General features: G+C 38.9%; 1 protein-coding gene across 5 annotated transcripts in view; it reads left to right on the plus strand.

The window, feature by feature from the left end:
• ANKS1B (ankyrin repeat and sterile alpha motif domain containing 1B) overlaps window positions 1-24,010 on the plus strand; it is a 407,090-nt gene that overhangs the window by 63,314 nt on the left and 319,766 nt on the right. For all 5 annotated transcript variants that reach the window (XM_047788213.1, XM_047788210.1, XM_047788211.1 and 2 more), the window contains one exon: window positions 6,201-6,299. In XM_047788213.1, coding sequence (XP_047644169.1) covers window positions 6,201-6,299 — 99 coding nt within the window. The remainder of the gene's footprint in view (window positions 1-6,200; window positions 6,300-24,010) is intronic.

Here is a 24,010-nt window from a genome sequence, read left to right on the forward strand (position 1 = left end):
GAATTGCTGGATCAAATGGTAATTCTATTTTTACTTTTCTGAGGAGTCTCCACACTGTTCTCCACAGTGGTTGCACCAATTTACATTCCCTCCAACAGTGTACTAGGGTTCCTTATTCTCCACACCCTCTCCAGCACTTACTGTTTGTAGACTTTTTGATGATGGAGATTCTGGCTGGTGTAAGGTGGGACATCATAGTGGTTTTGATTTGCATTTCTCTAATAATGAGTGATGTTAAACATCTTTTCATGTGTTTTTTTGGCCATCAATATGTCTTCTTTGGAGAATTGTCTGTTTAGATCTTCTGCCCATTTTTGGATGGGGTTGTTTGTTTTATTGGTATTGAGCTGAAAAGGTGTTCATAAATTTTGGAGATGAATCCCTTGTCAGTCGATTCATTTGCAAAGATTTTCTCCCATTCTGTGGGTTGTCTTTTCGTGTTGTTTAGGGTTTCCTTTGCTGTGCAGAAATTTTGAAGTTTGATTAAGTCCCATTTGTTTATTTTTGTTTTTCTTGTTAATACTCTAACAAGTGGATCTGAGAAGATGTTGCTGTTGTTTAGGTCAGAGAGTGTTTGGCCTATGTTTTCCTCTAAGAGTTTGATAGGGTCTGGTCTTATATTTAGGTCTTTAATCCATTTTGAGTTTATTTTTGTGTACGGTGTTAGGGAGTGTTCTAATTTCATTCTTTTCCGTGTGGCTGTCCAGTTTTTCCAGCACCACTTATTGAAGGGACTGTCTTTCCTCCATTGTATATTCTTGCCTCCTTTGTCATAGATGAGTTGGCTGTAGGTGCGTGGGTTGAATTCTGGGCTTTCTGTCCTGTTCCACTGATCTATAGTTCTGTCTTTGTGCCAGTACCATGCAGTTTTGATGACTGTAGCTTTGTAGTATAGTCTGAAGTCCAGGAGCCTGGTTCCTCCAGCTCCATTTTTCTTGTTCAGGATGTCTTTGGCTCTCCTGGGTCTTTTGTGCTTCCAAACAAACGTTAAGATATTTTGTTCGAGTTCTGTGAAAAATGTCCTCGGAAATTTGATAGGGATTGCACTGAATCTGTAGATTGCCTTGGGTAGAATAGTCATTTTGATAATATTGATTCTTCCAATGCAAGAGCATGGTATGTCTTTCCATCTGTTTGTGTCATCTTTGATTTCTTTCATCAGCATCTAATAGTTTTCAGAGTACAGGTCTTTTGTCTCTTTAGGTAGGTTTACTCCTAGGTATTTTATTCTTTTGGATGCAGTGGTAAATGGGATCATTTCCATAATTTCTCTTTCTGATCTTTCATTGTTAATATAGAGAAATACAGTCAATTTCTACGTGTTCATATTGTATCCTGCAACTTTGCCAAATTCATTGATGAGCTCTAACAGTCTTCTGGTAGAGTCTTTAGGATTCCCTAGGTATAGTATCATGTCATCTGCAAACAGTGGTGGTTTTACTTCTTCCTCTCCAATGTGGATTCCTTTTATTTCTTTTCCTTCTCTGATTGCTGTGGCTAGGACTTCCAAAACTATGCTGAGTAGTAGTGGTGAGAGCAGACATCCTTGTGGTGTTCCTGATCTCAGCGGGAATTCTTTCAGCTTTTCACCACTGAGAATGTTGTTGGCTGTGGGTTTGTCATATATGACTTTTGTTATGTTGAGGTAGGTTCCCTCTATGCCTACTTTCTGAAGGGGTTTTATCAGCAATGTGTCTTGGATTTTGTCAAAGACTTTTTCTGCATCTATTGAGAGGATCATATGGTTTTTATTCTTCAGTTTGTTAATGTGGTGTATCACACTGATGGATTTGTGGATATTAAAGAATCCTTGCATCCCTGGGATAAATCCCACTTGATCATGGTATACAATTCTTTGAATGTATTGTTGGATGTGGTTTGCTAGTATTTTGTTGAGGATTTTTGCATCGATGTTCATCAGTGAAATTGGCCTGTAATTTTCTTTGTTTTTGTTGTATCTTTGTCTGGTTTGGTATCAGGGTGATGGTGGCCTCATAGAATGAGTTTGGGAGTGCCCCTTCCTCTGTGATTTTTTGGAATAGTTTGAGAAGGAGAGGTGTTAGCTCTTCTCTAAATGTTTGATAGAATTCACCTGTGAAGCCATCTGGTCCTGGACTTTTGTTTGTTGGAAGTGTTTTAATGACAGTTTCAATGTCCGTACTTGTGATTGGTCTATTCATCTTTTTTATTTCATCTTTGTTTAGTCTTGGAGGATTTGTCCATTTCTTCGAGGTTTTTCATTTTATTGGCATATAGTTGCATGTAGTAGTCTCTTATGGTCCTTTGTATTTCTGTGATGTCTGTTGTAACTTCTCCTTTTTCATTTCTGATTTTATTGATTTGAGTCCTCTCTCTTTTTTTCTTTGTAAGTCTGGCTAAGGGTTTATCAATTTTGTTGATCTTTTCAAAGTACCAGCTTTTCATTTCATTGATCTTTTCTATGGTTTTCTTCATTTCTATTTCATTGATTTATGCTCTGATCTTTATGATTTCTTTCCTTTTGCTAACTTTAGGTCTTGTTTGTCTTCTCTCTCTAGCTGCCATAGATGTAAAGTTAGCTTGTTTATTTGAGCTTTTTCTTGTTTCCTGAGGTGGATTTTATTGCTATAAACTTTCCTCTTAGAATGGCTTTTGCTGCATCCCATAGGTGTTGGAGCGTCATATCTTTGTTGTCATTTGCTTCTAGGTATTTTTTAATTTCCTCTTTGATTTCTTCAGTGATCCATTGGTTGTTTAGTAGCATGTTGTTTAGTCTCCACGTGTTTGTTGTTTTTTGCAGTTTTTTCCTTGTTGTTGATTGCCAGTCATATAATATTGTGGTCGGAGAAGGTGCTTGATATGATTTTAATTTTCTTAAAGTTACCAAGGTTGGATTTGTAGCCCAGGATGTGATCAATCTTAGAGAATGTTCCATGTGCACTTGAGAAGAATGTGTTTTCTGTTGCTTTTGGATGGAATGTCCTATAAATATCTATTAAGTCCATCTGGTCTAATGCTTCATCAGGGCCTGTGTTTCCTTATTGATTTTCTCTCTGGTTGATCTGTCTATTGCTTTAAGTGGGGTGTTAAAGTCCCCTACTATTATTGTGTTATTGTCAATTTGTCCTTTTAAAGTTGTTAGCAGTTGGCTTATATATTATGATCCTATGTTGGGTGCATAGATATTTACAATTGTTATATCTTCTTCTTGGATTGATCCTTTGATCATTATGTAGTGTCCTTCATTGTCTCATAAAATATTCTTCATTTTAAGGTCTATTTGTCTGATATGAATATTGCCACTCCAGTTTTCTTTTGATTCCTGTTTGCATGGAATATTTTCTTCCATCCTGTCACTTTCAACTTGTGTGCGTCTCTAGAAGTGAAGTCGGTCTCTTGAAGACAGCATACATATGGGTCCTGTTTTTATATCCATTCAGCCAGTCTATGTCTTTTGGTTGGGGTGTTTAGTCCATTAACATTTAAGGTAATTATTGATAGGTATGTTCTTATTGCTATTTTATTGTTTTGGATTTGTTTTTGTTGCTATTTTTTCTTCCCTTCTCTTGTTCTCTCCTCTTCTGGTTTGATGACTATCTTTAGTGTTGTATTTGAGTTGATTTTTCTTACTTGTGTATCAGTTGTAGATTTTTGGTTTTCAGTTACTCTGAAGTTTTGATATGAGTCTATATGTATATGAGATTGTTTTAAGTTGTTGGTCTCTTAATTGCAAGTTCATCTCCATTGTCCTGCATTTGTACCCTCCTCTTCTCACAAGTTCTGATTTTGGTGGCATAATTGTGCATGGATGATTTTGTATCTTTACTGTATATATGCCTTTACGGGTGAGCCTTGTCATTTGTGGTATTTTTGTTTCTGGTTGTGGCCTTTTCTTTTCTGCCTAGAGAAGTTCCTTTAGTATTTGTTGTAAAGCTGGTTTAGTGTTGCTGAATTCTCTCAGCTTTTTCTTATCTGTAAAGCTTTTGATTTCTCCTTCAAATCTGAATGAGGGCCTTGCTGGGTAAAGTAATCTTGGCTGGAGGTGTTTGGTTTTTTTTTCATTACGTTAAGTATGTCCTGCCACTCCCTTCTGGCCTGCAGAGTTTCTGCTGAAAAATCTGCCAATAACCTTATCAGGGTTCCTTTGTATGTTATTTGTTTCTTTTCCCTAGCTGCTTTCAATATTTTCTCTTTATCCTTAATTTTGGTTAGTTTGATTAATATGTGTCTCAGGGTGTTCCTTCTTGGGTTTCTTTTATATGGTACGCATTGCGCTTCCTGGATTTGAGTGAGTGGTTCCTTTCTCATGTTAGGAAAGTTTTGAGCTATTTTCTCTTCAAATATTTTTTCTGTCCCTTTCTCTCTCTTCTCCTTCTGAACCCATATAACATGGATGTTGGTGCATTTAACATTGTCCCAAAGTTCTCTGAGACTTTCTTCATTTCTCTTCAATCTGTTTCCCTTTTCTGTTCTGCATCCATGATTTCCACTAGTCTGTCCTCCACCTCATTTATTCATACTTCTGCCTCCTATATTCTGCTGTTGGCTGCTTCTAATGAATTTTTTATTTGTTATTGTATTTTGCATCTCTTCTTGTTGAAGTTTTATATCTTGTATCTCTTTGCTCAGTGTTTCCCATAAATTATCCATCTTTGCCTTCAGTTTATTTCCAATGTTTTGCATCATCTTCAGCATTAACTGTCTAAAATCTTTTTCCTGGAGGCTGAAAATCTCCTGATCACTTAGATGTTTTTCTGGGGGTATTTCTTTCTCCCTTATCTGAGTTATCGTTCTTTGACTTTTCATTTTTATAGGTTTTTAGTGTGGTGACCTTTTTGCAGACAATAGAGTTGTAGCCTCTCTTACTTCTGGTGTCTGCCCCTCTTTTGGCTGAAGTTGGTGCAGGGGCTTGCTGTAGACTTCCTGACGGGAGGGACTGGTGCCTGCCCACTGGTAGCTGGAGCTTATTCATATCCCTCTGGTGGGTGGGTCTTTGTCTCTGGGTGAGATTAGAGGCAGCTGTGTGCCTCAGGGGTCTTTAGGCATCCTATTTACTGATGGGTGGGGCTGTGATTCCATCTGGATTATTGTTTGGTCTGGAGCTTCTCAGTGCTGATGGCTGGGGCTGGATTTTCCTAAAATGGCTACCTCCAGAGAAATGCAGCTGATGAATATTCCCAATGCCCTTCTCCCACAACAAGCCATAGTCCCCTCTGTTTTCCCAGGACATCCACCAAGAACTGCAGTCAGGTCCAACCCAGATTCCTATGGAGACTTTGCTTTGCCCTGGGACAGTGCACGTGAACGTCTGTGTGTGCCTTTCAAGAATGGGGTCTCTGTTTCCCCTAGTCCTGTGGAGCTCCTGCACACAAACCCCACTGGCCTTCAATGCCAAATGCTCCACGGGTTCTTTCTCCCAGTTCCAGATCCCCAAGCGTGGGGATTTGATGTGGGGCTCAGAACTCTCACTCCTGTAGGTGAGTCTCTGTGATACAGTTACTTTCCAGTCCATGGGGTGTCCCACCCAGGAGGTATGGGGTTGCTTATATTGTATAATTGCCTCTCCTACCTCTTTATGTGGCCTCCTCTTTGGCTTCTGGAGTAGGATATCTTTTTTAGTTTCCAGTCCATTTGATTGATGGTTGCTCAGTATTTGGTTGTAATTTTGTTGTTTTTGTGAGAGAAGTTGAGCTCTAGTCCTTCTATTCCATTTTAATCCTATCCCACCCCAGCTTCACATCTTGATCAGGTGTCTGACATTCAGTATTTAAGATTAATTATTAATTCTCTGTTAACTTCCCTAGCACACTTCAATTCTTCTATCAGCCATCCTTACAAAACCCATTTTCGGAGAGGAAAAAAAACTGATTCATTCACATCAATGTATAGGTCACTGATAGTATTAAATGGCAGCATATACATTTTCAGAGGAACAGAGTTTTGAGGCACAGGATTGAATTCCCAGTGCAGATAATCCAACGTTAAATAGTGAGCCATGACAGTGTCTGTGAGAGAACGGAAGCTTTCCCAGAACATTCAACTCAATCACATAGGTGACCTACTCTCACCTGACCCTTGCAGAAGAATGACTCTGTGTTTCTGTTTACAAAAATCAGATTGCTTCCTATTTGTTTGTTTGTTTCTTCTGTATTAAGCAAGTCATTATTTACCCACAGTAAAAATGCCTGATTTAATTTGTAACATTTCTGGCTTTGTTTTAGGGAAGCAATGTTATGGAAGATCAGGATTTGTTGGAAATTGGAATCCTTAATTCTGGGCACAGACAAAGAATTCTACAGGCAATCCAGCTCCTTCCAAAGGTAAGCCATGTTTTATTCTCCTGGCCCTATGCAGTGGTTTTTAAGTCCAGATGTTCAAGGGGTATTCATATTTGGGGCAATATGTCTACACAGTGATGCAATTCCCCAAAGCAGGTCTTAGTCCAGCTAAATATTCAGACTCCTGAGACTACTATGAGCCATAATAGATTTATAGAGAAAGATGTAACACAGAAAATGCCACTGACCAGCAGGGCAGCTTGAGAGTTTCTTTTCAGTGGGATTTTTTTGTTTTTTTTGGTTTTTTTTGGCCTTTTGTCTTTTAGAGCCACACCAGTGGCATATGGAGGTTCCCAGGCTAGGAGTTTAATTAAATCTGTAGATGATGGCTGATGCCAGAGCCACAGCAATGTAGGATCTGAGCCGCATCTGCGACCTACACCACAGTTCACAGAAATGCCAGATCTTTAACCCACTGACCGAGGCCAGGGATCGAACCCGTGTCCTCGTGGATGCTAGTCGGGTTTGTTAACCACTGAGCCATGATGGGAACTCCTCAGTGAGATTCTTTATATCAGTACAAATATCAGTTCAGGCCCCCCAGGTGACAGATCAGCTACAGGAAGATGAGATCAATATTGGGTGCTTATAAGAATGTTACTGGATGAAATAATGCCCATTTGCAGCAAGACGGATGGAACTAGAGATTATCAGACTAAGTGAAGTAAGTCATGCAGAGAAAGACAAATATCATATGATATTACTTATATGTGAGATATAATAAAAATGATACAAAAGAACTTATTTATAAAACAGAAACAGGAGTTCTCATTGCAACTCAGCAGGTTATGAACCCAACTAATAGCCATTAGGACACAGGTTTGATCGGTGGCCCTGCTCAGTGGGTTAAGGATATGGCGTTGCCATGAGCTGTGGTGTAGATCCAGATGCAGTGTGGATCCAGTGTTGCTGTGACTGTGGTGGAGGCTGGCAGCTGCAGCTGCAGTTCAACCTCCTCGCCCGAGAACTTATATATGCCATAATTGTGGCCCTAAAAAAAGCGAAAGAAAAAAAAAAAGAAACAAACTCACGGATTTCAAAACCAATCTTAATGGTTGCCATAGGTGAAACCATTGTGGGGAGGGAAGAATTGGGGGAGTGGGAATAACATATATACACTAATGTATAAAACAGATGATTAATGAGAACCTATAGCACAGGAAAATCTACTCAATAGTTTGTAATAACCTATGTGGGAAAAAAAGAATGGATATATTTATATGTATGACAGATTCACTTTGCTGTACACCTGAAACTGACACAACATTGTAAGTCAACTATACTCCAAGAATATTTTTTTAAAAAGAATGTTCCTGCATCAGGAGACCCATACCTCATAAGAGGCAGTATCTCTTGTAACAACTCCATAGGCTTCTTCTCCAGGGACAAGGGACCTGCTTAATCATGAGTCATCACTTAGGGAAATCCAGAGTACCACATCACTATCAGGTGTTTATAGTTCATGTATAAATCTTCCCAATCCAGGTGCAATTTACCATCAAGGCATATTTTAACTGTAAGTAGTATGTTACCTAGCAACAGAATTGACCTTCAGTTTCCTGATAAGGCTTCACAGGAGCATAAAACAAGAGGTAGGATCTGAGCATTGGTCTTCAAAACATGAGGATTTTAATTGGTAAGGAAAGGGAAAGGCATTTCAGGGACCAGCAGGAATCATATAAATACAGGAATGATCCAGGAAACAATTGCCAGAAGCATTAGGGGGACAGTAATACCATGTAATTTAAAATCCAAAGGGATTTGCACCACCGCAATGTGAATTTACTTAATGCCACTAAACTATACATTTCAGGATGGTGTAAGGTGATACATTTTATGTTTTGTTATTTCACTACAATTTTAAAAAATAATTTTTTTAAAAGAAGAACAGTGTAATTAAAACAACTGGAGAGTGGAATCAGAAATAAAACAGAAAAAGTAGCTTAGATCAAATTGGTGTCAAGCTAAGCAGTTTGAAATTTATTTGGTATGCACTGGGGAGCAGACTTGACTAGACTGCTTTAGACCAGTTAATTCTGGAGGCAGTATACAACAGGAATTAGGAGGAAGGAAATGTTGAAGTTGGGTCATTCAACTGGGAAAATATTCAGGGGCAAGATTGGAGGTAGGGTAGCTGGTGGACGGTAATAGATGCCTTCGATAGATAAATTTATCATATATTTTGTATTCTCCTCTGCTCTTTTCCTTTCTAAGGAGGCTGTAATTTCTTTGCGTCTGAATGGGAAAGATAAATATTAACCACTGTTTCTAAGTAGCATGAGGAAATTTTCCAACTGACAGTGAACTGAGTTTCTACTGATAGAAATTTAACCACTTTTGCAAATTCAAAGTCAAGCATACAAAGGAGTTTAATCATACACTTTTCTACACTAAAAGGAAAAGAATAAAACATCCTTAGAACCGTATCTGGAAGTAATTCTTATTAACATATTGTCCATCTCACTGCTTTTGTATCTTTTATTTAAAATATTACTTTCACGGCAAGTTTTCTCCTCACTCTCACCAAGGACTTCTGCACTGCCGTATCTCCAGCACCCACCACAGTGCCTGGCCCCTCATAGGCACTCAATAAATCAATGAATTACTCCCCATTTGTCAGAAATCTGCCTGTCATTTAAAGTTCAACTCAAATAGTTCTGTATCACTTGCTTTGTGAAACTTCCCCTAAAGTGTAACCACTTCTTACCACCTTAGTAATTACTACCCTAGTCCAAACCGTCACCTCTAACCAGACTACCACAATAAAGTCTCACCTGTCATCTCTAGGTTAGACTACTTGAATCAGTTTTTTGTTGGTGTTCTCAGCGGGGTGATACATAGATGCATAATCCCTATCCTAGTTACCTTTCTTACCACTTGATGGTTGAGTTTCCACACAGTATCCAGAAAGAAATGTAAGTCAGATCATGCCACACCATGCTTAAAATCTCTAGTGGATTCCCTTTCTTCTGAGAATAGGATCTTCCTCATGGCTTTCCTCTCTCACGCTCCCTTTCTCCAACATTTTAGTCACGTGGCTTTCCTTTTTGTTCCAGAACATGCCAATCTCATTTTTGTCTCAAGGCCTTTCCGTATGGGTCTGTCTGCCTGGAAAGCCTTTTCTTCAGACCTTCAAATGCTTGCTCCTTACACCATCAAGTCTCTATTCAGCTGTCATCTCATCACAGAGGGCTTTGTGCCCTCAAATCACACCCCTCACCCACTATCACTGTCCTTCGTATCATCCTGCTTCTGTTTTCTTCATAGCACTTGTGACTACCTGAAGTCATATTATTTATTTGTCTTATTTTTCATTTCCCCCCCAGAAGGTGAATGAATGAAACAAGGTCAATGAAATAAGGGACCTTGGCTATCTTGTTTTCCTTCTATATATCCAGTCCCTGGAATAGTGCATAGCACATAATAGGTGGTCAAAAAATAATTTGTGGAATGAAAGGATACTCTGTTCTCTCTTTCCTCTGAGATTTGATGGCCCTATGCTTGTTCTGTCTGAATGTACTAATGATATTCCACCATTTCTATGTTATAATCATCCTGAGGGCAGAGACATTGTCACATCTATCCTTGAACTTCCCACCATGCTAAGCGCAATACATGACGTTAAAAGAATGAAATAATGAGTGATTAAAAGAATGAATATTCTTCATGTTATTCAAATATAAATTTTTAAACCAAATAGTACCTCAGTTTTTAAGCTATGATCTATAATCCAGTACCTGCCATTTTGAGATACAAAGGAATCTGAACCTAGAATTATTTTGGAGAATAAATGAAGTGTTTATTTATTCGGGAGTAGAGAAAGATTTATTGCAACAGTTGAGGAAGATTCTTCCCTAAGAATCTGAAAAAGAATGGATATATACACATATACCACTGAATGCCTCTGCCACACAGCAGAAATCAACACAGTGTTGCAAATCAACCACACCTCAACATAACCTCCCAGAATGGGGGCAAAAAAGAGTCATGGAAAGAGAGCAGACGGCTCATGCTTAAAAAGTCCTAATTCCCTGATGGGCTTCAGGAAGAGTTTTTAAGGGCAAGTTTGGGGGGCAGTGTGCAAAGTAAATGGCTTTCTTCTGCTTGGTTGGTGGTAGAGTAGAATGGTAGTCCAGGAATCTCGATCATCAGCTTCTGGCTCCAACCAGTCTGGGGTCCACATGATTGTGTTCAGCCTGAAGTTACCATCCTCCATCTGGATGGGGACCCAGCTACTATAGAGAGAGATACGTATCAGACTGCTGTGCATGTCCCCTGAGGGGCAAGCAGACCGTGCCCCATCTCTACACTGTTATTTCTTGGTTACCTTTCCTTGAACTGTTAATTTTTAAGAAAGAATGTTCCCTTTAGAGAAAACAATATAAGAGAAATAACACAAAATTAAGCTTTTATCAAGAAGCTGATGCTAATGTGCTTACTATGCACCCGAATGAGTAGGAAATATATTTTTTTAAAAAATCCAAACACATGTTCAACAGCACAAACAAAATACTATAATGATACAAACTGATGCTTTGCCCAATTTTTAAATGGTTAATAGTGTAATTCTACTACCAGCACATTCATTTGCATTCACTTAACTTTGCACTGCCAAAATGTGGACAAAATGTCTTTTCATTTTGTTTGTGCAATTTTGGTCCTCAGAATCTTTGTGTTCTTCATCTGTCATGATAAATGTCCCATGGATTGCTACCTGAGATCCTTTTGTTTGTTTGTTTATTTTTTCCATTTGGGAGAGGTTTTTTTTTTTCTTTATCTCATAGATTTTTTTATTACTCAACGAATTTATTACATTTATAGTTGTACAACGATCATCACAACCAAATTTTATAGCATTTCCAGCCCAAACCTCCAGCCCATCCCCCCACCCCCAACTTGTCACATTTGGAAACCGTAAGTTTTTCAAAGTCTGTGAGTCAGTATCTGTTCTGCAAAGAAGTTCATGGTGTCCTTTTTTTAGACTCCACATGTAAGTAATAGTATATGATGTTGGTGTCTTGCTCTCTGACTGACTTAGCATGATAATCTTCAGGTCCATCCATGTTGCTGCAAATGCCATTATTTCTTTCCTTGTAATGGCTGAGTAATATTACAGATCTTCTTTATCCATTCCTCTGCCAGTGGACATTTAGGTTGTTTCCATGTCTTGGCTTTTGTATATAGAGCTGCAATGAACACTGGAGTACATATATCTCTTTGAGTCATGGTTTTCTCTGGATAGATGCCCAGGAGTGGGATTGCTGGATCAAATGGTAATTCTATTTTTAGTTTTCTGAGGAATCTCCATAATGTTTTCTATAGTGGTTTCACCAATTTACATTCCCACCAACAGTGTAAAAGGGTTCCCTTTTCTCCACACCCTCTCTGACATTTATTGTTTGTAGATTTTTTTTTTCCGCTGCACAGCATGGAGACCAAGTAACACATACATATATACATACTTTTTCCTCACATTGTTGTGTTGTGATGTAAGTGTCTAGACATAGTTCTCAGTGCTACACAGCAGGATCTCATTGTAAATCCATTCCAAGAGCAATATGTTTGTAGATTTTTTGATGATGGCCATTCTGGCCAGTGTAAGGTGGGACATCATAGTGGTTTTGATTTGCATTTCTCTAATAATGAGTAATGTTGAACATCTTTTCATGTGTTTTTTGGCCATCTATATGCTTGGAGAATTGTCTGTTTAGATCTTCTGTCCATTATTTGATGGTGGTGTTTGGTTTTTTTTTGGTATGGAGCTGCAGAAGTTGTTTATAAATTTTGGAGATTAATCCACTGTCAGTCGATTCACTTGCAAATATTTTCTCCCATTCTGTGGGTTGTCTTTTTGTTTTATTTAGGGTTTCCTTTTCTGTTCAGAAACTTTTAAGTCCCGTTTGTTTATTTTTGTTTTTACTGTCATACCTCTAGGAGGTGGATCTGAGAAGATATTGCTGTGGTTTATGTTGGAAAGTGTTTGGCCTATGTTTTCCTCTAAGAGTTTGATAGTGTCTGGTCTTATATCCAGATCTTTAATCCATTTTGAGTTTATTTTTGGTGTTAGGAAGTGTTCTAATTTCATTCTTTTGCATGTGGCTGTCCAGTTTTTCCAGCACCACTTATTGAAGGGACTGTCTTTTCTCCATTGTATATTCTTGCCTCCTTTGTCATAGATTAGTTGGCTGTAGGTGCGTGGGTTGAATTCTGGGCTTTCTGTCCTGTTCCACTGATCTATAGTTCTGTCTTTGTGCCAGTACCATGCAGTTTTGATGACTGTAGCTTTGTAGTATAGTCTGAAGTCCAGGAGCCTGGTTTCTCCAGCTCCATTTTTCTTGTTCAGGATGTCTTTGGCTCTCCTGGGTCTTTTGTGCTTCCAAACAAACGTTAAGATATTTTGTTCGAGTTCTGTGAAAAATGTCCTCGGAAATTTGATAGGGATTGCACTGAATCTGTAGATTGCCTTGGGTAGAATAGTCATTTTGATAATATTGATTCTTCCAATGCAAGAGCATGGTATGTCTTTCCATCTGTTTGTGTCATCTTTGATTTCTTTCATCAGCGTCTAATAGTTTTCAGAGTACAGGTCTTTTGTCTCTTTAGGTAGGTTTACTCCTAGGTATTTTATTCTTTTGGATGCAGTGGTAAATGGGATCATTTCCATAATTTCTCTTTCTGATCTTTCATTGTTAATATAGAGAAATACAGTCAATTTCTACGTGTTCATATTGTATCCTGCAACTTTGCCAAATTCATTGATGAGCTCTAACAGTCTTCTGGTAGAGTCTTTAGGATTCCCTAGGTATAGTATCATGTCATCTGCAAACAGTGGTGGTTTTACTTCTTCCTCTCCAATGTGGATTCCTTTTATTTCTTTTCCTTCTCTGATTGCTGTGGCTAGGACTTCCAAAACTATGCTGAGTAGTAGTGGTGAGAGCAGACATCCTTGTGGTGTTCCTGATCTCAGCGGGAATTCTTTCAGCTTTTCACCACTGAGAATGTTGTTGGCTGTGGGTTTGTCATATATGACTTTTGTTATGTTGAGGTAGGTTCCCTCTATGCCTACTTTCTGAAGGGGTTTTATCAGCAATGTGTCTTGGATTTTGTCAAAGACTTTTTCTGCATCTATTGAGAGGATCATATGGTTTTTATTCTTCATTTTATTAATGTGGTGTATCACACTGATGGATTTGTGGATATTAAAGAATCCTTGCATCCCTGGGATAAATCCCACTTGATCATGGTATACAATTCTTTGACTGTATTGTTGGATGTGGTTTGCTAGTATTTTGTTGAGGATTTTTGCATCGATGTTCATCAGTGAAATTGGCCTGTAATTTTCTTTGTTTTTGTTGTATCTTTGTCTGGTTTGGTATCAGGGTGATGGTGGCCTCATAGAATGAGTTTGGGAGTGCCCCTTCCTCTGTGATTTTTTGGAATAGTTTGAGAAGGAGAGGTGTTAGCTCTTCTCTAAATGTTTGATAGAATTCACCTGTGAAGCCATCTGGTCCTGGACTTTTGTTTGTTGGAAGTGTTTTAATGACAGTTTCAATGTCCGTACTTGTGATTGGTCTATTCATCTTTTCTATTTCATCTTTGTTTAGTCTTGCAAGATTGTACTTTTCTAAGAATTTTTCCATTTCTTCGAGGTTTTTCATTTTATTGGCATATAGTTGCATGTAGTAGTCTCTTATGGTCCTTTGTATTTCTGTGATGTCTGTTGTAACTTCTCCTTTTTCATTTCTAATTTTATTGATTTGAGTCAATATGTCCTTTAATTAACATATTGTCTTTTGCAACTGGTGAAATTGTTCCTAAACTGAGAAAAGGTGATTTGCTAAGGACATCTTGATCTGTTAGCACAGTGCAGAGTATGTTTTTCATGCTTTATTTGTATTTGTTTTTTCATGTTTCAACGTCAGAAGTTTATCACTTTGGTAAAAATGTTTGTTCTATAATATGTCCTTTTTAATATTGAAGTATCTACCAATGCAAAGGTCTTCAGTCTGCATGTTCTTAGTTCACTTGATACACTGAACACATGGAATATGTTCTCTATGTTCTAAGTGTAGACGTCTTTAGAACAGTAATCACTACTTGCTCTTTTCCATTCATTCTTTCCCTGTGTCTTCAGTAGTGCCTGACCTTTAGTAGCAAAGCTTAATGATCCATTTTCACCAACATCCAATTCCCTCACCACCTCAGTCTTTTCTTAGGTCTGAAAGTTTCATGGGACTCCTGGAGATCAAATGTTACCCTTTTTTCTTTTTAAGAAGGTACTCATACCGAAAGTTCCATGAGAAAATGGCTTATTTTGTACTCTCTTAGAAACATGGTGGAATATTGGGCTTTTTCTGTCCCCTAGACACAGGGAAATTATCTGATTGCTTATTGGCAACAAATCATTTACCTTTTTCCAGATAAGAATTCTGTGTTGCCAAGTATTCTAAAAGTCTTCAAAAAAATCTTCTAAATCCTCTAAAATCCTTTTATAAGGGCATAATCTCTTTTGTCCTTTGACAACATAACACCTGGAGGTCAGGAATTCAAATTATTTTCATTTTAAAAGTTTGCAGGATTTCATTTCTAGACCCATGATTTATCTGTTCTCTTAATCTCTCATCCTGAATTGGAAATGTATTTCAGTACACTAGCAGTTTTTATACCACACACTGATTTCACTTTTCAATATTTTTTTCCCTTATTTTCCTGTTTCTAATTATCCCCCTATCCTTTGCTCCCACTCATCCTTCAGTCTACTTGGGTCCAACTCGTTCCTCTGCTGCCACCCCACACAACCAGTGCTAAAGTCACCAGTGACTAGCCGAGCAGAAATTCCATAAGAATTCTGTAATTCTACTTTCCCCTCACCTTGGCTTCAGGAGGTTCTAATATTTTTGTCAGCTGCCAAGAGTTCTCTTTGGTCACTATGATACCCAGTTACCTTCCTATCTCTTAGTTGTTCTCTCCTTGCCTGCTCATCCTTCTCAGTGAAACACTGAAGTTCCTCAAAACTCAAACGCAAAATATGTGATGACTAGTAAATAGTGTTCTAACAGGACTCTTGATCATAGCACAGTTTCTGGTATTCAATGTTTTGTTCACTGCTACCCTGCTCCCACTTTACTGCATAATGAAGACCTATATTTTAGCTGCCCTTTATTTCTAAGTTCAGTTCAATTTTAGCAATATTTGTTGGGCTCCATAGTTTCAATAATTTTTTTCAATAAATGAAACTGAACACCTCTAACCAAATAAATTACCTTCTTCCCCATCCTCAGTTTGAGATTTTGGTTAAAAAATTTTTTATCTCTTTTTCCAGTAGAAAAATAAGATTCTCTACTAGGTATCTGCTGCTGTATAACAGGTTATGCACCAAAAAAAAAAGAATCAGGGTAAAATGCAAGACTCCCCCACAAGTTCATTACTCAGATAGCTCCCTGTATGCCCCAGGCTGACTTTGCCAAATGGTACCCTCATCCCCAAAGTGCGTGAGCAACATCCCTGTGAAATAATAAGATATATTGGTCTCTGCCCCTGTTTCCTGCTAATATTTGAGTTTTGACCCTGGTTCCTCACACAGAACCCCCAAATTCCTCAGAATTTCCTGGGTAAAGGGAACATCTTTTATTCTAATCAAGCAAGTTTTGGGGGCCTCCTGGATTGGGGCTGGTCACCAGAAAGACGTACTGTGATTAAAAACTTGGAACTTTTTGCGCCACTTTTTATCCTCTGGGACAAGAGAGGGGCTGGAGATGGAGTTAATAATTAGGCTTATATGGCGAAGCCACTACAAAATCCCTAAAGTATGGGCACCAGAGCACTTCCAGGCTGGTGAACATATCCGTGTGCCAGGAGGGTGGTTTACTCCAAGTGCAGAACAGAAGCTCTTTCTGACATTCCCCTCTGAATCTCTTGATCTAGCTGGTCATCTGTATCCTTCATCATATCCTCTGTTGTATTAAAAAAAAAAAAACAGTAATCATGGAAAAAGCAACACATTATTCCAAATCTTAGTGGCACATAACAACATTTACTATCTCACTTTTTCTGCAGGGTAGGAATCCAGGAGCAGCTTAGCTGGGTTCTCTGACTCTGGGTTCTCTATCAGGACTTCAGATATCACCAGACTCAACTGAGAAGAATCCATTTCCTAGCTCATTCATGTGGTTATAGACAGGATCCTGACTTGGGGGAGCGGGATTTTGGATAAGTCCTAAGTGCCTCACAAGCTATTGGCTGACGTCCTCCCTCAGTTCCTTGTCACGTGGATCCCTCCATAAAAATCCTACAATGTGAAGCTAGTTTCAACCGCATAAGCAAGAGGACAGGAAAGTGCCAGCAAGATGGAAATCTCAGTCTTTTGTAACATCCCATCCTTTTGCCTGAGCTGTCCATTACAATCAAGGCACTAATCCAGCCCAAACACAGAAAGATATGTCTACACAAGGGTGTGAGTTCCAGGAGGGGGGATGATTGGGGAAATCTCAGACATTGGCCTGCTGCAGATACACGTTACAACAATCCACTTTACAGTCTAGTTTCAAAGTCTAGAAACTGGTCAAAATGGAAAAAAATATTACATGGTTACAACAGTAACAAAAGGCATCTTTTCTTTTCATGGGCCCTCTTCATGGTACTATGATTTAGTACAACGTTAGTGATCGCCATTCAAAAAAGAGGCTCTTTTCTGAGGAGTTACGTATAGTGAAGCATGATATGATGCAATCATAAAGAAGTTAGAGACCTTGGAGATTTGCCAATCGCACATAACTATTTCACGATCTGAATGAGACTGATCTAAGTGATACATACAAATCAATAACCCTATAAAACATTACAAGTTTAATAAGATGTTCATTCTTTATTGGTGCCTCATTATTGAAAGGAACATAGTTCTATCAAAATTAGGGAAATGGATTGGTCAAACTCTGTTAGATGGTACTTTAAGGATGTTAGAAAATTATGTACATTTTTTAACAAAGCTAGAAAGTAAAAGGACCATTTAGCTTTAGGCCTGATCAGAGAAACAAATAAAGGCAACAGCTGGCCAAAAAAAGCTTGTGAGCAGGGATCCAGAGATACACTGATAAGGGCTGAGAACTCAAGTACTTTTAAAGGCAAGGCAATATGGAGTGGTGGAAACTGTTACAAACTTGAGAGCATAAACTTGGTTTTATTTTCTACTTTATAGATTACATAAAGCATGGGGGACCAGATTTGGTGATAATTGTGACTTTGCTATTCCTACGTCACAGGCACAGAGAATCTCTCCAAAAATTAAAGTCTTAGTACAATGGAATCACTATTTCACAGTTGAAAGAAGTATGAATGTGACTTTGTCTCAGTTTGACTTCCTACCCAAGATTCTGCTCTTAAAGACCCTAGTTCTTTCAAGGTCCTTAAAATTCAGATGTTTGTTGATTCTCATTTGATGGTTGAAGAAGATGTGTGCAAGCTTTAGGGGGAAAGTGCATAACCAGTGTAACTTCTTTAAAACTCTGGAAAGGAAGGTTCTGTCCTATTTCCCTGCCACTTAGAAAAATGGTAAAAACTCATGCCTATTTCTTCTGCTATTTTTCAGAAGCACAGTGACAAAACATAGGCTTACAGGCACAGATTCTCTCATCGTACCTTTTGACAAGGAAACTTTTCATTCTGTGCCATCTCTCACTCCCCATCTACCCTCATTCTTTTTACTTGCATTTCTTTCTTTTCATTGGCTGGTATCTTAAATTTCATGCCACTCAGTGTTGACCTACCACCCTGTGGACATTTAGTTAAAGAGATGCTCTCAAACAAAATCCCACATACATTTGTGCATAGGTCCTAACTTAAAGTTAGTACACGATTGGACCCATGGTCTAACTGAGGGCATAGTGTACTCCACTTACTGTTGGTCTGGTCCTTGGTGGGAGAAGCTCTGGCTTCTAGACTCTTTTCAAGTTCCATTCAGTTCTGTAAATGTCTTATGGTTCTGGAACAAACAGATATGCTCACTTAGATCAGTGTAAAAGATTATGTTTTAGGAGAAATGTTGCTACCATTAGAAAATGGGAAAGGAAGAAAGGGTAACAGCTTAAGGTTAAAAACTTAGGTTATTTGGAGTAAATAAAATAAATTTTCAAGTGACAGCAAATCATTCAGATCTTTCTTGTTATTCTTTAGCTTAATTAATCAGATAATGAACTCTAGCCACTGCAACAAACAACTCCAAAATCTCAGTGGCTTAACACTATTAAATGTGTTTTTCACACATATGAAGTCCATGGGTCAGTTAGGTAGCTCTCCTCCAAGCAGTAACTCATGGATCCAGGCTTCTTCCATCATGTAGCTCTCCCATCTTGGAGTGCTTTGAGAGTGACCCTACGTGGGGAGGGAGGAACACAGAAGGTAACACAGGGTGTTCTGTTGCCAGGCTTGCAAGTGCATCACTTACTTTAGACCACACTTGATGCATGAGACTCAGTTTCATGACCCTCACTAAACTGCAAAGGAAGCCAAGAAATATAGTCTCCCTTCCCAGGAAGTGCTAATGGAATTTCTAAGGATCTAGCCAATCTGTGTCGGAAATACCTTTTTCTTTCCGCACCTCAGCTCTGCCCTTCTGCACACTAGTGTTCATTCCTTAAGATTTAGTCCTTGGGGCTTAATCTCTAGAATATATAAGCAACTTCTACAACCCAACAGCAAAAAAGCCAATCAATCAATGGAAAAATGGGCAAAAGACCTGAATAGACATTTCTCCAAAGAAGATATACAGATGGCCAACAAACACATGAAAAAATGCTCAACATCGCTGATTATAAGAGAAATGCAAATCAAAATTACCATGAGATACGACCTCACACCAGGCAGAATGGCCATCATTAATAAATCCACAAATAACAAGTGCTGGAGGGGCTGTGGAGAAAAGGGAACCCTCCTGCACTGTTGGTGGGAATGGAAACTGGTACAGCCACTATGGAGAACAGTTTGGACATACCTTAGAAATCTATACATAGAACTTCCATATGACCCCGCAATCCCACTCTTGGGCATCTATCCGTACAAAACTCGACTTAAAAGAGACACGTGCACCCGCATGTTCACTGCAGCACTATTCACAATAGCCAAGACATGGAAACAACCCAAATGTCCATCGACAGATGATTGGATTCAGAAGATGTGGTATATATACACAATGGAATACTACTCAGCCATAAAAAAGAATGACATAATGCTATTTGCAGCAACATGGATGGAGCTAGAGAACCTCATACTGAGTGAAATGAGCCAGAAAGACAAAGACAAATACCATATGATATCACTTATAACTGGAATCTAATATCCAGCACAAATGAACATCTCCTTAGAAAAGAAAATCATGGACTTGGAGAAGAGACTTGTGGCTGTCTGATGGGAAGGGGAGGGAGTGGGAGGGATCGGGAGCTTGGGCTTATCAGACACAACTTAGAATAGATTTACAAGGAGATCCTGCTGAATAGCATTGAGAACTTTGTCTAGATACTCATGTTGCAACAGAACAAAGGGTGGGGGAAAAATGTAATTGTAATGTGTACATGTAAGGATAACTTGATCCCCTTGCTGTACAGTGGGAAAATTAAAAAAAAAAAAAGAAAAATGAAAAAAAAAATATTTAGTCCTTGGAAAAGCCTTTATGACATCTTCTGCCTGAGCTAGATTGCTAATTTAATTTTTATGTGCTCCTCCTACACCTATAAAACTGTCTATTAACTAGTTTGTCTCTCTCACTCACGATTAGGCTCCTTGTCATGCTCATTTTAATTTCCTAAGCATGGAGCCCCTGTATGTGGTAATGCTCAGTTAATGTTTATTAGACTGGGCTGAACCAAGCAAGAATGCAGAGTGAGTCCACTGGTCAGCTTCCAAAGCCCAAAGATATTTCCCAGATGAGCACCTTAAATGTAAATCTTTTACAAGAAGCAAGGTGGGTCCTTCTTGAATATAACACCCACAACAAGATGGCCTCCATTCCCCTCCAGTGACCTCCTCCATGCCTCAGGTTTTCTGTTTACAAGTGGAAACCAATAACCAGCCTGTTCTCCAGTGCCTTGGAGAAGAAATGGCCCATACTTATAAAGCTCTTTGAGCTCTTTGAAATACAAAATAGCTATAGCTTTTTGGGCTGGATAGATATCCGAAGAACCACTAAATGTGAGAGTGGTGCAGTCCCAACTTACTTACAGATACTCTGTTCCAAGGTTCTTATGCCATTTCAGAAAGCATGGTAGCTGCTGCATTCTTCCTAAGCTAAAGATGGAGGGTTTTTAATGTTTCATTTTAAGTGAATTTAACTTGGAATAGTTTACTATGTAGACTAGAGAAGTGAACTATCATTTTAGTCATCATCCCCCATGATATTTACAGAGAAATATGGGAGGAATTCTGCAAGTAAGTAGGTTCTGATCTATCACCATTCCCAGCAGCTGTCATCCTTGATCTAGATGGGATGAACCTCTCAAAGGAAGTTCCTCCCCATTTACTAAAGAACAAGGGCTCCCTTGGAGTGATACTGCCATCACTAGTAAGAGTAAAGGAATTTAGATATTGGAGCACTTCCCCTTCCTAATGTAATTCTTCCAAGAAAACCACAGTTTAGAGCAGCAAAGGACCTTAAAATAGCCAGCTGAACCCCTCACCTGAGTCTTTTCACAGGTGAGAATAAGCATGGGTCATATTAAATGGCTTGCCTTAAGGCATATTGTTCCTTAGCAACAGAGCTGGAACTAAATCCCAGGTGTCCGTTCTCATGACCGTTGCCTCCTGGGTAATACTCTGCTATATCTGAGACCCAGGGCTCTGAATATGCTTGTGTATTTGTTAGAGAAGCTGCAAACGGACAAGAAAGAACCAAATGACTAAACGCAAGAAAAGGAATTGTTTATAAACAAAGGGTTTCCTTTTAAGTTTTAAGCTAAAAAGATGATTTTTATAGCTTTCGTAGACTGCTACTCTCCCTTCTCAAGTCTGGAAGGGAAGGACTGTGGCATGGATCCAAAAGCCCTAGAAAAGCAGGAAGGAGACAGACGTGAAAAAGGAGAAAGGCAGATAGAGACTGTGTCCAGGAGCCACTGGAGGTCAAACCATTTGTTCATCCTTGTAGGTGGCCTTAAAGAATTTTCATTAGCAGTGAGAAATTCTGTGTCAAAGAAGAAAAGGCATAATGAAATAAAGAAAAATAACTAAAATAATATTATTTATTTTCTTCCTTAATCTGGATGAAGAGGAAGGAAAGATGGGTAAGATGGAAGAGCATTCCAGGAGAGACTGAAGACACATCTTTAGAGCGTTAAACTACACAGAGATGATATTTTTATAGGATTAAGCCAGGAAGCAGCATGGTGTAGTCGTAGTTGGGAATATGGCCAGAACTCCCTGACTTTGATTTTACCTACCCCATAGGGGTATTTTGATGATTAAACGAGTCAATATTTGCAAAGCACTTAAAATGGAGCTTGGCACATCATATGTACTGTGTTCATATTTATTAAATACATTTTTGAAAGATTGAAGGTGAACCAAGAAAAAAAGTGAGGTTCTTTCAATCCATTAGTTATAGCTGAAAATTTTTGCTTCAGACATAAACAGTAAGCAAAATTGAATCTCCTTTTATTTGTTCATTTAATAGATATTTTATGAATTGCCTACCACATGCTAGGCAATGATTTAGATGTTGAGGATGTGGTATTAGGAAAAAAGACCTACAAGGTCACTCTCCTCATGCACCTTATTTTAGTGGAGTGTGCAGACAAAAGTAGGACAAATATGTCATAGCAGGTAATGATTGGTGCTGTGGAGAAATATTAAGCAAGGGAATAGACAGAAAGAAGAGGATGTATGAGTGCTCTTTGAGATGGAGAAACTGGGATTCCCACCCAGGCAGTTTAACTGATGTTCTTAACCACCTCGCTACCCTGTCTAAATACTACACTTCAAAGCACAATGAAGACACTCATGGGATAGTCCACTTCAACTGCCTGAGGAGCTTAGAATTTTGCAAAAATGAACACTCTTGAGCTTTTAGGCTAGCCTAGTTTAAGGCTGGGTTAGCCACCTATTTATTATGTCATCTGGGACAAGTTACCTAAATTCTATAATCCTTGGTTTCCTCATAGGTAAAATAGAAATAGTAACAGTAGAACTACCACGCTGAAGTATTGTGAGTTATAAAATTTAAAATACGTATGTAGTGCCTGTTGCTTAGGACTCGGTTAATTTTAGTCAAAACCACTTGCATTTGTTCCGTAAGAACTCACCAAATTAACAAAACTCGATAGCCTTTTGAGGTTGCCCTTGCCTGGGACCAAAAGCAGCAAAACTCAATTACTGACATAAGATAGTCTGTGACTAAGAATGTTCATGACTCCATCACCATAGTGAGATTTCCATTCTTTCCATTCCCATTAAGGCAGATTGTTCCTTTTTTAAATAAGAAAAGGGAAAAACTTTCCATTGTCATCCACTACATTAAATTTTAATACATTTGAGATTATCGTTTAACCCATCAGGAGCTAGAAGAGAAGGTAATTAAAATCATATAACTAGGTCCTTCCTATCTTAGTGTGTATTTATCTACTTATTTATTTATATATTTATTTTTGTCTTTTTGGGGCCACACCCATAGCATATGGAGGGTTCCAGGCAAGGGATCGAATTGGAGCTCTAGCTGCTGGCCTACACCACAGCCACAGCAACGCAGGATCCAAGCTGCCTCTGCAACCTACACCACAGATCACAGCAGCAACACCAGATCCTTAACCCACTGAGCAAGGCCAAGGATCAAACCTGTGTCCTTATGGATGCTAGTTAGTTTCATTTCTACTGAGCCATGACAGGAACTCCTAAGGGTTTAAATGAAGAAGCATAATAGTATGAGGACTTTCTGTCTGCATCTCTTAGCAGTAATGTAATCAGCCCCCAGTGCTAAGAGGAAAGGGGGACAAGAGTGGAGATGAAGAGTACTTTAAACAGCACGGGCACAGCCAATGCGGGTGATGTGGAGTGGAATGGAAGTCATCTGAGGAGCTAAATGTTCCGACCTTGACCGTGCAGTTCCATGGAATTGCTGAAGACATTGTGATTCCACAGAAAAGCAAAACTATGTAAATTTACACAGGAGCTCTGAAACAGTGTACCCATGATTTTTGAATGAGCCCTTATCCCTGGCCTTTTCTGTACAATTGAATTACTTTCTAATTTAATAGTTGACTAGAATTTGGCTATACTTCTTATTTTTGATCAACAGCATGCACGTGAGAAGTCTCTTCACTTTATGTCTGCAAATGCTTCAAGCATCTACTTATGTCTAAGACACAGTGCAAGGAGAAAAAAAAAAAGATGAAATTAGGAGTTCCACTTATGGCTAAGTTGGGTAACCAAACTGACTAGTATCCATGAGGGTGCAGGTTCAATCCCTAGCCTCGCTCAGTGGGTTAAGCATCTGGCATTGGTGTGAGCTGTGGTGTAGGTCGCAGATGCCACTCAGATCCTACATTGCTGTGGCTGTGTGTAGGCCAGCAGCTGCAGCTCATATTTGACCCCTAGGCTGGGAAATTCCATATGCCGCAGGTGTGCCCCCACCCCATCCCCACCCCCGCCAAAAAAGATGAAATTACACAGGATCTGCCTTCAGTGAGATTACAGTCTACCAAAGAAAGTCAGTCCAACAT

The sequence above is a fragment of the Phacochoerus africanus genome, chromosome 7 (genome assembly GCF_016906955.1).
Source record: "Phacochoerus africanus isolate WHEZ1 chromosome 7, ROS_Pafr_v1, whole genome shotgun sequence".
Classification (NCBI taxonomy): Eukaryota; Metazoa; Chordata; class Mammalia; order Artiodactyla; family Suidae; genus Phacochoerus; species Phacochoerus africanus.